At 41.1% G+C, this 17,697-nt stretch overlaps 1 protein-coding gene across 1 annotated transcript in view; it reads left to right on the forward strand.

Annotated features, from left to right (window-relative positions):
- CACNA2D3 (calcium voltage-gated channel auxiliary subunit alpha2delta 3) overlaps positions 1 to 17,697 on the forward strand; it is an 867,352-nt gene that overhangs the window by 751,930 nt on the left and 97,725 nt on the right. Inside the window, 2 exon segments of the mRNA XM_028518873.2 lie at positions 14,307 to 14,368; positions 15,356 to 15,400. Coding sequence (XP_028374674.1) covers positions 14,307 to 14,368; positions 15,356 to 15,400 — 107 coding nt within the window.

Below are 17,697 nucleotides of genomic sequence, written 5' to 3' on the forward strand. Positions count from 1 at the left end.
GAAAGCCTATTCAGGAACCCAGATGAGAGGCTCTGGTGTTGCCAAGCACATGTTTGGGAGCAGTCACTTAATGACAGAAGATAGCTTTTCCATCTTCAGCATCTGCCTGATTAATTTACAGGACAAAACTGGTATCCTTCACTCCAAAACTGATTCCCAAATATTCCAAGCTCCTAAAATTCCAAGAGGTTGGAGAAAAAACTTGCTTGATTACTCCAAAATGCTGTCTGCCCCTCTCATTAATGCTTCTACCGTCACATTCCCTCCCTGCTTATAATCACCTTGCGTGCAGCTGTTCTGGGAGGATCTGCCTTGGGCCAGGTCTTCTGTAGCTGGACACATCTGCCACCCAGATGTTGGACTTAAAAATGGGTCTCTAGATAGCCAGAGGGAACCTGGCCCAGTGGCACATTGGACTTGCCCTAGCAGGCTGCCTTGCTGCCTGTGCACACTCATCAGCATGTGGTCTTCCCTTGCTTGGTTCTGTTGTTGTCGTTTTTGTGGTCATTTGAAATGGAGACACTGGGGAGACATTAGGACAAGTGGTCTTATTGACTCACCATCAAGAGGGCAATTCCACTTGTGATGAGCTGTCGCCAAAGGAGTTGCCACTTTTTGTTCCAACCTCCTCGTTAGGTTCTGGTCATTGTCTACAAAGACTAGGGCAGTGCAGCTTCTTCTCTTTCTTCAGGCTTGCTGGTGGTCCTCAGACTCTCCAAGTTCTTTCTTGGAGTTCTCAGACTCTCCAAGTTCTTTCCCAGGTTGAGATTTTGCATGTAGCTTAAAATGCCCTCTTTACTCTCCCTCTTCACCTAGTCCCTGGGTCCTTATGAGTTCCTTCTCACCCTGTATGCCCTGACTCTTTATTGAATACTTCCTTATCTCTACTTGTGGAAAAGGCAATGTGTTCTCAGAGTCATCTTAAGATAATGGTCCAATCACCTAAACAAATCAGTGATCAGTATCAGAAAAAGACAGGGGCAATTTGAATATTCTTATAATTGGTACAGATATTCTTGATTGTTTAAATAGAGAATGATGCATAACTTATCCTGAAACCCCTCAGTCTGCATTTTATCTGATGGGGGTGTGGGGGGAGAAGAAAAGAAAAAAACATGGAGAGCTTGCTAGAACTCATAGTTGTGGAAACCTCTTTGACTTCACTCTATGAGGTAAAAATAAGGGTGACAATCACTTCCTAGTAAAGATATTTTAGGCTTGTCCCTCACTTCTCTGATCCTTGGTCTTCTCATTATGTAAAGTGTGGCTGGGGGTACTGTCCTCCTTGCACAGTATTCTAAGGGTTGGCTATAAAGTATATAAAATCTCTAGCAGGTATTCTGGCACATAGTACTGGGTTTAATAAATGATATTAATTAATATTATTATCAATGCTACTATTATTTGTTATGTGTTATAATTCTTATGACCCAATTTGTAAAATAAATTTTATCATGGAATATGTCTTATATAATTCTGAGATGAGTCTAGTGAGCACACAAACAGGTTTCATGAAATAATTCATTTGCAAGCAAAATCAAAATGTTGAAATTCATTAAACCAAAATAGTAGAGCCTTGAGGTTGGGGAATCAGTAGTCTCTGGCAAGGTATAGAATGGATTGATATGCTGATGGCAAAATGCAGGGTTCCAGACCCCACTTAGAAATAAGACCATACCTCTCCATCCCATCCCTGGTACCCATGCCCAATGAGTTTGTCACTTCTCACATGACTGTATGAATGCTCCCAATTCCTAACCAGTCCCCCTCACACAAAGCAATGCAGTCCCCCCACCTTTATGTGAAGGTATTTCCAAAGCACAGATCTGTTCACTTCTCACACCCATTCCTTGCTGAGAACCTTTCTGTGGCTCTCCATTTGCATGGGACAAAGCCCATGCCACTTGGATGGCAAAGAGAGGTCTCCTGAGAGAGAAAACTAAGAATGCTGGCTTCTCCATCGTCTACCCCTTTGTCTGACACATATTCACAAATGCCTGCTGGAGCTGGGCACTTTTCTGCATGCAGGGAATACAGCTGTAAACAGCTTCTGAGAGAATGAAATACACTGAACAATATATAATATAATTTAATGCCAAATATTGACAAATGCTTTGAAGAAAAATAAAGCAGTCTTGACTGTTGACAAGAAAGAAGGTCATCAGAATATTCTGTAGACCTAGCAAAGTCAGGTTTATTCCCTACAGCAGTGAGGCAAAGTACCACAATGACAGGGGCTGAGTGGCACCCTAGGAAGGGGAGGTCAGACAGGTGTGGTTAGAGTCCTGGGGTTCAAACTGCCCTCTCATTGTGAGAATCTGATTGAGATTTGGCTCCTTTAAGAATGGTGGAATTCACAAGTCTTGATAAATCAAGAGTGGTTTGATAAGTGGGCAGTTTTCCTAGTTGAGCCATCTGTTGTCCCAAGTGGTCTACTGTTCAACTAAATTGATTTGGGAGAAGTTGCTCAAGTAAATCATGGAGTATTTTTACTTGTTTATAGTCTTATCATTCTAGACAAGAATTTTCTGGAACAAATAATAGAGTCATATTGATGATGGTGGCCATGGTTCCCAGAGTTGATACATAGCTGTGGTACACAAGCTCTCTGCATGTGCTCAGTGTTAAATTTGCATCAGATGTCCCTTCAGGTCATTGCCTGGGCATGCTGTGTGATCCTCAGTGTAGGGTTGCCAGATGTAGCAAATTAGAAATATTGTATCAGGCAACCCTCTGAGAGTGCTATGAATTTTTTACTGAATTATCTATATATTAAATCTGCATTTTCAGCTTCTCCTGAGACATTAGAATATCTTGCAAGACCCAGGTCATGTTCCCACAAGGCATTGGCTGAGTTGAGCGGACATGCTCCCTTTACACTGGCACAGAGTAGCTTCTCATTCACCGCAGTTCCCACCTAGAACTGGAGGAATTGGAGTTTGGGAGCTGTGGCCCCCTCAGATGAGCTGAGCATGCTCAGATAAGTCCCTTTCCTTTTGTGTGCCCTGGAACATGAGCTGTAGAATTGAGGAGCTGGACACTTCCCCCAGCTCTGTGAGCCACCCACATGTATATTTTAGTGCTGCTTGGCAGTTAATACTGCCACATCTAGTGCAGAGGTGTTTGGCAAATACATGTGACCATTCTATTACGGATTTTGAAATGTTTGGAAATCTGACCCTTGATTTTGTTATAATCTCTTTGGTTACTGTTATTAGGTGGTGACCTAATAAGAAATTGTTAACTGGGGAACTATAATTTCGAAGCTTATAATTTTCTTAATGGACATTGATTGGTATAACCCTGATTAAAATACAATGAAGCCTGAGGCTTAAATGTTTTATTCTGAAAGGTTGAAAGGACAGGAATTGATTCTAAAAATGCATTGGCTTGAAAACTTTATTGAAATAATATTGTTTGAAGAGTTTTGTGAGCATAAAATGACCTGACAAAAACTTTTCGATGCCAACTCCTCTGGCCTCAGAAAGCTGAGGGAATATAGGTTTCTGCAGATGAAGTCTGGAAAAATGCTTCCAGATTACCTCAGGGGTGAAAAGAAAATTATTATTCCAGTCCACGGCCCTGCTAATTCTTTTCAACATTGATTCTGTCAAATAATTAGAACCCAAATGGAGGAAACATTCATAATTGTCATTTATTATACTTTACCAAAGGTGACTGCTCCCAAGGAGCTCTGACAGGACAAAAACAAAGTGATTATGAAAGAAACGTGTGGGCAGATGGATCAGGTCTTCCTACGCACATTCCCAGAAGCCAATTCCAGACAGTGGGTGGGTCTCAGATTAAAATAGGTCTCGGAAGCTCTGAGTCTTCAAAGAAAATCTTCTGCTATCGCGTTGTCAATCAAGTGATAATGAGACCTGTTTCCCCTCCCTCTCTCTCGCCACAGACATATATCATGTAGCTCTTTGTTACTTAAAAGCATGTATAAGAAAGATTACCACCACCACCCCCATACCACAGGGAATACTTCAGAAGTGAAATATGCGATCAGTTGGGGGTTATATTTAAAATACCTCCTCCCCTTTTGTAATTGCATTTCTTCACCCAACATAGGCTAAACTATAAGGTGAGTCTACTGCTGTAAGAATGTTTTTCCCTCCTAATTTTTGAAATAATGGCATACCTTGGAGATTAATGTTCAGGCTTTCCCAAGATTATAACAAATGAATATTGCTTTGATCTAAATATTTTTTTAAAATGTTGTTGCTGATCATTCTCCCTCCCCTATAATCTTTAAGAAAGCCTTGTGACTTGCCAGTCTGACACCCAGGGGGACTTGAGTATAGCTGCCTTTTCTTCCCCCTCATCTTCGCAAGGGTACTCTGTTCTCAATTTCGCCCAAATTAGTCCCAGGATTTCAGTTGTCTTTTTTTGTCCAACATTCCATCATGCAATTCATTAAAGTCTTCACATGAAATATTTAACAGATGAGCTATGTCATAATTCACATTACAGTTTTAAATTGTTATTCATGTGGTAAGTCATTTATCCTGGACATTAGCAGACCTCTGGAATGGGCTTATATTTGATGTAAGGACGGTTAGAGTTCTTTTCCTCAATGCTCCAGAACAGTGGCCTTTTTCCAAACTCCCAGTTAATCGTGAAATATTCCAAAAGAGTGACATTCAGATGCATTGTTAGTTCTACTTGCAATTAACTGTTTTTAAAACAAACAGAAGAAACATTTAAACAAATGTGGCTTGGCTAACAGCTATTACAGTTGACCGTTAATTAAGGCAAGTTGGAATCTAAATATGCCAGGCCTTGTTACTATCACTGCTAGCAGTCCTTGCCATTGTGCACAAAGGAATGAAAATTCAGGGACTCTGTCAAAGGGGGACCGAGGACAGGGTGGGAGATATTAACCCTATTCTAAAGAATAGCCACTATCCTGCTTGAGAAATACGGTCAGCAAGGAGCTCATTTTCTGCATGAAGTATGACTAGTATGTATTTGTAGAATTTGGATTTTAAGAAAACTTGCTCCACTCCTATATAATGAAATATGTAGAAAATCCTTAGCAGGTATTTTATTTATTAATTTATTATAGATTTATTATCTCCAATAAAGATAAAGTTTTCTACCATATCTCTTCCCATGGATTGTTAGAAAACACTCCTGTTTCTGGGCCAGACCACCTCAGGGCAGCTCTGGGATCTGTTTCTCTGCCTGTGCACTGGCATGAAGTCATAGTCCACATGCTGCCAGCTGTAGCCAGCCAGATAAGAAGCTTTGCAGCCAGGTAGGCTGCTGATGAGCCCATGGAGCTGATGATGCCAGTAATAACCCTCTTGATTCTCTACGCTGACCCATCTAGCCTTGTCCTGAATGCATGTAATGATAACAGTTTCAGGAGACGTTTTAGGTGACAGAGTTTGAATGGTGTAGCATACCTTTCCTTGGTCCTGGAGGGGAAAAAACCCATTCCAAAAGCTTTTGCAGCTGGCAGATAACAGTCTTCTGTTTTCTGCCCCATTTTACCAGTGCTCACATCATCCTTTTTCTCCTTCTTCATTCTCATAATTTAATGAGGGCTTACCCACAATATTACACCCTGAGAACATTGCCAGTACTGGGCAGTATGGCTTTATCATGGATGAATTTTCTGTTCAGCCTGAATTTATTGGCATGCAATTTTAGTTGCTAGTAAAATACAAGAAAAAGGATAAATGTTCTAGGAACAAATCATAACATGAGTGTTGACAACACTATCAAGTCTTTAGAGTATCCTAATAAACATTTTATTTGGTATCATTTATCTGCATCCCACAAAAGTTCTGTTTAGAAGTGAAAGCTAGTGTGACTCTCTTTGGACAGAGAGACAAGTGAATTGACATACCCAAGGGCATACAGCAACAGCCTTAGAAAAAGGGTTAAAAACTTGGTAAAGAAAAAAAAATGTTCCTGGTTAAAACTTGTCGATGATGGCAGCACGGTTTCTCTTTCTCCTGCATGAGCTGTCCATGTGCCCGTGCCAAGGTCCCGTGGCCAGGGGACTGGTGAATGGGAGCAGTGGTGTTTGTGTGAACTTGTGTGCCAGGCATGGTTAGCGCTATTTTACAAACCGGATTTGTGCTCCTAGGGGTATATTGCAACTGGGGGCCAAGCCCACAGAAAATTATTTCTAAATGAATACAATATGAAAAAGTTATTTTATTTCTAATTTTACATGTAACATTGTTCTTTGGTGAGTCTCAGATTACATTCGAAAGCATGTCTATTAACCTGATATGAGATGCATGCATGATTTCATCTTGAATGCATTTGAATATAATAGCACTGGAAATGTAATTTGTTTTCTCAAATTTTCTAAAGCAAAATAAATAAATCTTGGGGGTGGTAGCCACATTGAGCATATTGCATTGATTTCTTTGGGTTTCTCTCAAACTAATTACCAACTTCCCCTCACAAATCCAGGTCTTCACACATGGACATTTTTTTCTGATCTAAATTCTCATACCTAAGTCATCCTTATTTCTTCCACCTTCATGAAGTGGGCACCATGGAGACTTACCTTCAGTCTTTAAAAAGCACCAGTGTCCAGTTCCTCTCTCTGTCACTGTCACTCTCTGTCCCTCCTATTATCATGATCACTGTCCAATGCAACTCTCCATTGCAGTGAAAACATTACACTACATGTCCAGTGGATGCAGCTATTGAGCACTTAAAATGTGACTACTGCAACTCAGGAACTAAATTATTAATTTTATTTCATTTTCATTTATGTAGCCACATGTAACTAGTGGCCACCAATTTGGGCAGCATAGGACCAGAGCATTTGATTGATGTCAGTTGTGAGTCCTAATTCAAGCACCATCTCACAAATGTAATGCTCTCTCTGTTTTGGTGCTTGGATGATGCTCTGTGCCCATCTCCATTATCTCTGAGGATGCTGAAGTGTGGCCCTCTCCTCAATAATGTGACTGCCCTCCCCAGGCTCCAACCCTGGCTGTTGCATCCCTCATGTCTTCATCTTATGTCTTCACCATCTAGCACCTTCTGGGTTTCTGATAAACATGGGAGGAAGGAAGGAAGGGTAGTAGTAGGCAGGAAGGAAGTTAGAAATTTGGAGAAAGTGGAAGTCTGGAAGTTAGATACCTTCTGGAAGGTCTGTACTGCAGAGCTGAAAATCTGCTCTCTGGCTCTCTTACAGTATTGAGGTGAGCTTCAGGCACAGGCTTCCGGATAACCAAAAGAGAGGCAGTGCTCCAGACACCTGAATATTTCTTGTGAAAGGCTCTGAGGTTCTTAGGGAAGGCATTTCTCATAACGATGATTCCGTTGTTTTGGTGGTTTCTGAAGACCATCACAGCGTCTTGTGGTCACTGCCCTAAGAGGCTCACCCAAAATATACTAGAATGTTGGAGAGAATCTAAAGGGTCTATTCTGCTCCTGGGAGATGAGTGAGGTACCACCAAAAGGAAAATGAGACCGTGTCTTTGTCCTTTTGTTGAAGGTTCACAGCAGAAAACCTGGGAGTGTTCATAATGAAATGGAAGTAAGGAGCACCCCCAACTCCAGGAGAAACATGTTGATGATTTTGCTAGACTATCTAAAAATTTCAAACCCAGGGATGGTGTTTTTATTTTCTGCATTCTCTTTGGGACTGGGTTTCACTAAAGCATTTTTTGTCTTTGTTTTCCTTATTAAATTAGCAAGATTGACTTAAATTGGAATATACTGTTATGGCTTGAAATGTTGTTGAAAGAACAAAACAGACAAGCATGACAAACATCTCAGGTTCCATTTGGAATGGGGAGGAGGAAGAGACTGGGACTTGCTGAAGTGACTAGAGGGGAGGGGGAGGGAGATAATGGTGGAAATAAGGGGAAGGGACTAGACAGAAGCATGTATGAAGGACACACAGTCATGGACAACAGTCTGGGAATTGATTGTGGGGGGGATGGGTGGAGGAAGGCAAAGGGGGAACATTGGGAAAACTGTAATAGAATAACAATAAAAAAATTGAGAAAAGGAATAAATGTGGAAAAAACAAAGAAAAACAATGAAAGGAAGATAAAGTTCTGTTTGTGGAAGCTCTATGGAAGGGGGGTGGGTGTGGCACAGAAGTAGGAACAGAGCTGGCCAAGATGTACTTAAGCATTTTTGTTTGTTTGTGGTGGGGAGTTTTTAGTCTGGCTTTTTTGGTATTTGTTTTTTTTTTTAAATTTACATCTTCTTTTTTAAATGCTAAGATAATTAACTAAAATGTCTCAAGTAGTTGTGGCTGCCAAAAACTCATCTAATTCTCCTCATCTCCCTCTACCCGGGCCATTTCTCTAGTGCATCATCCTCTTCAAGCTTTCATCGTGGGCTTTCTACAAAACAAATCTGATGCCCTGCCACTTCTCTACTTAAAGATTGCTCAGTGGCTTCTCAGGCCCTACAACAAGAGTCAGCAAACTTTTTATGTAGAGGGCCAAATAGTAAGTATTTTAGGCTTTGTAGGCCACTCAGTCTCTGTGTCAACAACTCACCTCTGCCTTGTGAGTAAACCAGTGCACATGGCTGTGTTCTGATAGAAGTCCACTCACACAGAGAGGGTGGATTGGCCCTTGAACCAACCCCTGGCCTCCAGGATACTGTTCAGATGCCTTGGTCAAGACTTCTTGCCATTTCACCTCAGCCAACCAACCATGTCCCTCAGCTCCCATTCTTTAAAACCTCAGAAGACACAGGGTCTTTTAAAAGTTATCTTTTTGTCTGTGCTGTTTCTACACTTGAATTACCATCTTTTCTTCTGTTCTTACTATTCCTATGAGATGGATCTTGTGCCTTACCTAACATAAAGCTCTTGTCCATTTCCTGGTCAAAGCTGCCACACCCTCTAAGCTCCACAGTGCTCTGTTTATGCCTCTGATGTCCCTTTTACCATATGGCTACTTCCAAATGACACACTGAAGGAGGGTGTGCTCTCATTCCCCTTAGTATCAAGCTTGGAGCTTGGCTTGGAGGAGTCCACTGAACAAATAGGCATGAAGTTGACCCACCAATGGACTTGTGAGTCTCTTGATCATAGAGAAGTATATTAACTTGTAGGTAAAAAATGCTACAAACCCAGATATGCTGTGGGAAGGCAGGGGCCAGCGTTGCTGGAGAATGTTGAGGGTCAGGGAGCAAAGACAGAGCTCGGTCAAATGGAAAGGACCCATAGCTATCAAGACTGTCTGGCAGACCACTGTCATCGACCTCATGGCCCCCTCAAGGGGGTGGTGAGAAGCAAGGGAAGCGGTGCCTAGTTTAGGGCATCAGGACCAGGGAGAGGATGCAGCCTGTTGGAGTGAGATCAGAGAGAAGCAGCCTGCATGATTAATGGGATGGAGGGACTGACTCATGAGGAAAGATTAAAGCACTCTGAGGAGCTGGGGTACAGACTGAAAGGGGCAGATGATAGCAGGCTACAAGTATGTGAGATGGATAAACACCCAGGAGGAAGCAACTAGCTTCATTAGGGAGGTGAAAACAGGGCTCCATCTAGAATGGCAGGGGTGCTTAGACAGAGTACAGGTCTCTCATGGAGAGACTCTGATGATGTGTGGGCTGGGGCAGCTCTGGGCTGCTGGAGCCAGAAACATCATGGAAAGGTCACCATGGATGATTCCTTCAGAGAACTCTTTGCCTTCATCCTATAGAGTCTCAAAGCCTGCCATGGTGCTGACCTTGGCCCTGGGAGGTGGCCTCAGAACTACTCTGACTGCCAGCCTGGGGAGGGCTGGCTGGAAAGCCACGTGGGAGGGAAGCTGCAGGGAGAGGTGCACAGGGAAATAGAGACAAACCCATCTTTGACCCTCCTCTTTTATACTACTGAGTGGATCTCAAAATAATTTTGAGGCCTTCTGTTTAGAAGCCAGTTTGCTTCCATCCTCCCTGTCTTTGATCACACCTGAGATATTCATTCAAGCCCCTTCTTGAGAACTCAGGGCTGGCTCCCCTCTGCCTGCAGCAAAGCTCAGCCACACTGTGGTTCACAGCTTCCTTGGTTGGCTCATCCCAACAGAGATAAGGACTGGCAGGCATGTTGGAAGACAAGATTTACTTGAAACTGCATTAAACAGCCCTCAGGCTCCAGAGTCAGCTCCCTTCAGGTATCCTCTGATATTTTCTCTAGGCCTGGGAATGACAGCTAGTGTTGTTTTTGACATCATGATAGGTTCTCAATAGTCAATGCACTAAGGCCTGCAGAGAGATGTGCTGGACTCTTGGTGCACATTTGGATCAACAGTGGTGCTTTTCTTAAACTGCCTGTGCCTAGATGCCACTCCAAGAAATTTTGATTTAGCTGGTCTTGGTGTAGAGCAGGGAGGCACAAAGGCATCAGTAATTTTGCTTAAAAGTCTCCAGGTTGTTTTAATGTGTTGAGAACTGCCACTGAAAAACCTTTATCTGGGTAATGTTACTCCTCCATCTTTATCTCTAACTACTGACTGTAATATCACCTGAAAGTTTCAAAAGAAAGCCAGTATTTACCAACTGTTCATCTGTGTGCTTAGCACCTTGCTGGGGGCAGGGATGCAATGGGGAGCAAGAGGAGGTTCCTGTCCTTGGAGAGCTTCTGGTACAGAGAGCAGGCAACACTTAAGGCAAAGCAGGATGAGCCAGAGTGCTGAAATGGCTCATCTCAGACACTTTTTGTTCTGCACACTGCAGCCATGCTTAGCTTTACATAGTCTTATCCTAGAGTCTGACATTCTAAGTGCAAAGATAGAGGATGAGTCTCTCTAAGTATGCACATCCTAGTCAAACCTGACTCTCAGGGCTTCCTTCACCAATGTCTGGGCACTGGCTGGGTAGTTCAGTCAGTTAGAGCATTATCTCCATTCCCCAAGGTTGCAAGTTTGATGTCTAGTCAGGGCACCTACAAGAATCAACCAATGGATGCATCAATAAGTGGAACAACAAATCAATGTTTCTCTCTCTCCCTTTTTCTAAAATCAATCAAGTTAAAATTTTTTTTTAAAGCAATGTCTTTAGAAGGTAGGAATATACTTGATAATTGTAAGAGTAAGAGCCCAAGAGCTTCATGAATCTTCAGGTTCCTGAAGCCAGCACAGTAATGATTCACCAAGGAGGAGGGGTAGTCTAACATGATGGCCTGCAAGATTTTAGGAGTACCAAGTGAACTTTCTTTTATAATTGTATATTTCTTTTTAAAAATATATTTATTGATTATGCTATTACAATTGTCCCATTTCCCCCCCTTCCCTTCCCTCTGCCCTACACACCCCTCCTATTCACATTCCCCACCTTTAGTTCATGTCTATGGGTTGTACATATAAGTTCTTTGGCTTCTACATTTCCTATACTATTCTTACTCTCCCCCTGTCTATTTTCTACCTACCATCTATGCTACTTATTCTCTGTACCTTTTCCTCCTCTCTCCCCCTCCCACTTCCCTGTTAATAACCCTCCATGTGATCTCCATTTCTGTGGTTCTGTTCCTGCTCTAGTTGTTTGTTTAGTTTGCTTTTGTTTTTGTTTTAGGTGTGGTTGTTAATGATTGTGAGTTTGCTGTCATTTTACTGTTCATATTTTTTATCTTCTTTTTCTTAGATAAATCCCTTTAACATTTCATATAATAAGGGCTTGGTGATGATGAACTCCTTTAACTTGACCTTATCTGAGAAGCACTTTATCTGCCCTTCCATTCTAAATGAAAGCTTTGCTGGATAGAGCAATCTTGGATGTAGGTCTTTGCTTTTCATGACTTGGAATACTTCTTTCCAGCCCCTTCTTGCCTGCAAGGTCTCTTTTGAGAAATCAGCTGACAGTCTTATGGGATGTCTTTTGTAAGTAACTGTCTCCTTTTCTCTTGCTGCTTCTAGGATTCTCTCCTTAATTTTAATCTTGGGTAATGTAATGATGATACGCCTTGGTGTGTGGTTCCTTGAGTCCAACTTCTTTGGGACTCTCTGAGCTTCCTGGACTTCCTGGAAGTCTATTTCCTTTGCCAGATTGGTGAAGTTCTCCTTTATTATCTATTCAAATATCTTTTCCACTGGTTGCTCTTCCTCTTCTCCTTCTGGTACCCATATAATTTGGATGTTGAAACATTTAAAGATGTCCTGGAGGTTCCTAAGCCTCTCCTCATTTTTTTGAATTCTTGTTTCTTCATTCTTTTCTGATTGGATGTTTCTTTCTTTTTTCTGGTCCACACCATTGATTTCAGTCCCAGTTTCCTTCCCATCACCATTGGTTTCCTGTGCATTTTCTTTTATTTCACTTAGCATAGACTTCATTTTTCCATCTAATTTGCAGCCAAATTCAACCAATTCTGTGAGCATCCTGATTACCAGTGTTTTGAACTGTGCATCTGATAGGTTGGCTGTCTTTTCATCACTTAGTTGTATTTTTTTGGAGCTTTGATCTGTTCTTTTGTTTGGGCCATTTTTTTTTTGTCTAGTTGCACCTATTATGTAGTGAGGGGTGGAGCCTTAGTTGTTCACCAAGGCAGGGCAACCCACATTGCTGTGTTGTGATGCTGTATGTGGGGAAGGGGTCTGAGAGGAAACAATGGTGCTTGCTCTGCTCTGTGTTGGATTTCAGTCACTTCCCCCCACTTCCCACAAGCAAATTGGGCCCTTCTGGTGCTGATTCTTGTGTGGGTGGGTTTGTGTACATTCTAGGACCCTGTGGGTCTCTCTAAACAAATTCTCCTGTGAGGCTGGCAGTTTCTCCCACTGCCTCAACCCCCACAGGTGTTTTTAATCAGTGGTTTGATGCTTTATTTCTCTGCGCTGGGGCCCAGGTTTGCGCAGACCATTCCTCTCCCCAGTTGTTTCTCCCAGTTTATCTGTACATGAACATGGGACTGCCCAGTTCACAATCTGCTGCCTCATAGGTCCACCACCCGCTGCCTTGCCACGAGTCCTCTCCATCTGGCTGCCCATCTCTGCCCCTCCTACCAGTCTGGATGAATATGTCTTCTTTAACTCCTTGGTTGTCAGACTTCCATACAGTTCAATTTTCTGTCAGATCTGGTTGTTTTTTGGTTTGAAATTGTTGTTGTCTTTCTTTTGGTTGTGCAAGGAAGTACGATGTGTCTACCTATACCTCTGTCTTGGCTAGAAGTCCTGTAATTGTGTATTTCTTTTGGTAGATAATATTACTTAGGTTGAAGTTATTTTAGGTATTTAATTTTTTTTTTAAAAAAGGAATGGAAAGATAAATAGTGATACTGGTGGTATATAGATATGGCAAAAATTGAGAAGCTTGAGAGCAATAGACTGAAGTTTGCACAACTGCCCTGGAGTAAATGGTGTCCCTCAGGGAGTCCAGTATTTCCAGGACAGAGTCTCATTCTTTCTTTTCAGACTCCTCTACAGTTTTCTCAGCATCTGATGAGATTTTGTCCTGATGTGAGCACTTTCTGACATGCTTTGCACAGTTACTTTGCCTGGGCTTTATGGAGAGAAATGTTGAGAATGTGTTGCTGTCATAGTTCTGAGGTTCTACCAAATTCCACTTCCCGGTTTCAAGTCAGCTTTTAAAATTTTTATTATGTTTTTATACTGTTGACACTATTATAAATGTCCCCCATTTTTGCCCCCTTTGCCTACCTCCACCCTGCCCCCTCCCTTGTTCTTTAGCTAATTTTGTTGCTTTTTTTCTCCAGTCCTCCCACTCTCCTCCCCTCTCTCTTCTTTCCTTTCTGTTTGTTTTTCTCACTGGGACTATCATTCTCTGTTGCTTTAGGGAGCTTTCCATAGACAAACAGAATTTTCTCAGAGTTCCTGGGAGGGAAGATCATTGAGATATGAATCCTGGGGGTCAGTTAGAGTAAGTTACCTAGTTTATCTGCACACAAACTGTGTCTCACTTCCAAATACAAGCCTTATGACAAGTGCTTTTCAAATCTTATATTTCAGTAACACACGTATAGTACACATTTTAGAAATGCAAGTTTCTTAAATGAGAACTCTGAAGAAACAGTGAAATTCAAAATATTTTTTTCATTTCTGTTTTTAGCTTGAGTTGGGGAAGGGTGTCCTGATATGCATGTGAATTTTAGAAATACTCCAGTAACATGTCTCTAAAGAACCATCTGCACTGGGCTCAATTTGCTCTGTATCAAGAGTCCTGTTAGCACAGGTGACCTTGAAAACTCCTTACCTAAAAGATAGTATGTCTTAGTTGTATACATCACTGTAAACTTTGTTTTTACATGTTTTTATCTGATATGCTTATATCAGCTTCTCGCCATGACAGATAAATTTCAGTGATAACCTTAAAACATTGTGTAAAGGGATCTCTAATGCCTTGTTTTATTTATAATTTTTTTCCAGCTGTAGGCATTCAGATGAAACTTGAATTTTTCCAAAGGAAGTTCTGGACTGCCAGCAGACAGGTAAGTTATAATCAGCACTTTGACGTGTTAGCGGCAGTGTTATTATACAGGTGTTAACATTTGGGTACCCGGAGCCTGAAAGTGCCAGATTTCTGATGAATGTTTGTAAAATGAACTGCCAGCTGCTCAGATTACCTTTCATTTCACTGCAAAATAAAAGGTTGTCAGCATGTTAGACACCACATGCTGGAAAGCAGGGAATTTGCTCCTACAGTTTTAATTGTGAGACCAAGATAATGATCTTCTAAAGCATAACGTTTTTCTTTTACTATTGAGGACCTTTGTGAATTTCCATAGTGGTTTTTTCTACTCTTCTCTTGCCTGGTTATTTATCTGTGAATCTCCTAATTGCACTTTTGAAGGCCTTTGTGTGACTAGATTTCACTATGCATGCTTCTACCCTCCTAGATCAGAGCACTCCTCTATCTTGGAGAATCTGGGGTTTTCTTTCCTAGTACTGTGCTCACTGTACTGAGTGATTTCAGTGATATTTGTTTAGTAATCCAGCAGAAATGCCAACACATAAGTTGTCTCCATTCTAAATGTTGGAATCATTTCTTAAATGAAGATATTTTAGGACACTGTACACTAAGAACACTGACAGGAGTTTATTTTTAAAAAGTCACTGGCAATTAATTAATTTAAAAATAAATAATTACATAATTATATTTCTCATTACTCAAACATTTTGAGTTCTTAAAAAGATACCAGTATTGAATAACAACATAAATTAAAACAGATGACATAAATAAAGATGAAAAAGAGCCAGGTCCTCCCTAACATTACCTTTTATATCACTACTTGGAGTTGGTATTGATCTTTGAGAGGGCAGGCAGTCTCATCTTAGGGTATTCCATTTAGATGAAATTTGCTATTTGTATAACAAGCAAGGACTTTTGCAGCTTGTCCATGAGTAACAAAGTGGAGACACAGCAGATCCTGGGATGTCAAAGTAACACATTTCCCCTTGCTTTCTCCCACCCACAGTGCGCCTCTCTGGATGGCAAATGCTCCATCAGCTGCGATGATGAGGTAAGGAGGCCTCCTGGCCCTGCTTCTGTCCTGGTCAAGGAGAGGGGACACAGGGTACCTTCTCACAGAGGGACTGCTGCTGTAAACAGAGCCAGAGCCACCAGATTGATCTGGACCAATCTCCAGAACACCCAGGGATAATTGCTTTGTTCTTTTTTTATTTTCTTCCCCCAATCAGATAACTTACGAGAGCTAGAGAAATAGTACTTTAAATGTCCTGTAGACAGCACTATTAGAATTTTGGGCTTTTATAGGGAAAAAAATACAAATTACTGCCATTTGAAGCTCACATTACAATTCTGAAAGGTTGTCCCCCATGTGTTATCTCTTTTTGTCCTCAGAACAACCCAGTGAAATGCATATGAATGTTATCCTGTTTTGCAGGGTGGGAAACTGAGGATCAGAGAAATTAAATGATTTGCTTAATTTCATGTACTAAACGAGTTGAACATCTAGGAGCTGAATATTCAAAATTTTTTATTCTAGCATAGTGCTTCCCTCCTATATCTTCCTTTCCCTCTCTCCCTTTTCTCCACCATCCCCCATCTCAGAGGATTTTAAATCCCACACATGAGCAGTAGAAAAAAAAATGTACCACCGCCATAAGTCTGTCTATTATACTTATGTTTTTACAGAATTCAACTCTACACACCCTCTACCCCATGTTTCAGAGCAATCAGACAGGCAGTGGCCTTTCCCTGTGACTCCAGTAGCCTTTCTCTCCTGTGTTAGCTAAACATTAGTCAATACATAAACTGGAACTTATAAATAATCATATACTTATATTCCTTCTGGTTACCACAGGGATTAAAGAAATCCTAGCCAAAATAATCTCAAACAGAAAACATAGATTAGAAGTATATTTCAAAAAAGTAGGCAAGGGAAAAACAGATGTAAAAGGAGGAAGTTAAATCATACAATGCTCAGTCCCCAAAGATCTGGCTAACAGTTTAAAAAAAAAATCATAATTGTTAATGGGTCATTATCCAAAGAGTAAAACCAAAACAATCAGCTTTTCAGAAAAAGCCCAACTTTTTCTGTCAAAAAAAATAAATTTTCCATAGCAAAGAGCATCTGATGATGTTTTATGACCAAACACCCTTTTAGTAAGTTTGGGACTGCCATTCACAGGACAGACAAGTGGCTTCAAACCTCTTCTCTGTCTTTGAGACATGTATTGTCATATTGGAGTGCTCAGCTCAAAACAACACAGCTGAATAATAATATTAATTTAGCCTTTAACTTGTATAGTAGGTACAGTTACTAATTTTAATTAGTTGTAAGAAAATGGAGGATAGCTGGTTCGTTAGTTGGGTGATTGAATGAATGGTTGGCTGGCTGGTGGGATGAATGGTCATTTGCATAGTTGTTTGGTTGGTTGATTGGTTAGCCATAGTTGTTTGTTCATTTGTTTGGTTGGTTGGTTAGCTCATTGGATGGGTTGCTGGTTGATTCATTGGTTAGTTGGTTACTGGTTTATTGTTTGGATGCTAGATGGATGGTTGGTTAAACAATTTGATTAATAAAGCCAAAGGCAGTAAATTTTCTACAACCTACCCAGCCTCTGTGCAGCCTCACATATAAAACAAGTGGAGCCTTGACTGGTGTGGCTCAGTGGATTGAGTGTCAGTCTGTGAACCAAAGGGTTGCCAGTTTGATTCCCAGTCAAGGCACATACCTTTGTTGTAGGCCAGGTCCCCAGTAGGGGACACACAAGAGGCTACCACACATTGATGTTTCTCTCCCTCTCTTTCTCACTCCTTTCCCCTATATCTAAAAATAAATAAAAATATTTTTTAAAAATGGAAATGACAACTAGAATAGTCATCAAATTCACAATTAAAATTAGCATTTTGTTAAAGTGGAAATGGATTCTCATTTAGAAAAATATAGTATATGTTTGTTGTTGAATGACTGATTTCACAGGTGATAGAGCATGGTAGTTAAAAGTGCAGACTATGGAGTTAGGATAGATTCAAATCATGAGTTTTGACAGTAATAAGCTACAAGACCTTGGGCAATTTTCTGAACCTCTATGTCTCAGTTTCCTCACAGAGTAAATGGTGAGGAATGAATGAGATATGAAAAATGCATGGCACAGCTCTAGGCAAATGCTAAGCACTCAATAAATGTTAACTATAAGCCAAAAATGTCTGCAGATGTTTTTCTTCCCTTTGACTAGTGGCTCACGTGAATCTAAAACCTCAGTCAGCAGTGGCACAAGCACTTTAGACACTTGACGATTTCTCCTGGGCACAGCAAGCACAGGCGAGATGTCTTCCTCACCCCTAACAATC

The sequence above is a fragment of the Phyllostomus discolor genome, chromosome 7, assembly GCF_004126475.2.
Source record: "Phyllostomus discolor isolate MPI-MPIP mPhyDis1 chromosome 7, mPhyDis1.pri.v3, whole genome shotgun sequence".
NCBI classification, from domain to species: Eukaryota; Metazoa; Chordata; class Mammalia; order Chiroptera; family Phyllostomidae; genus Phyllostomus; species Phyllostomus discolor.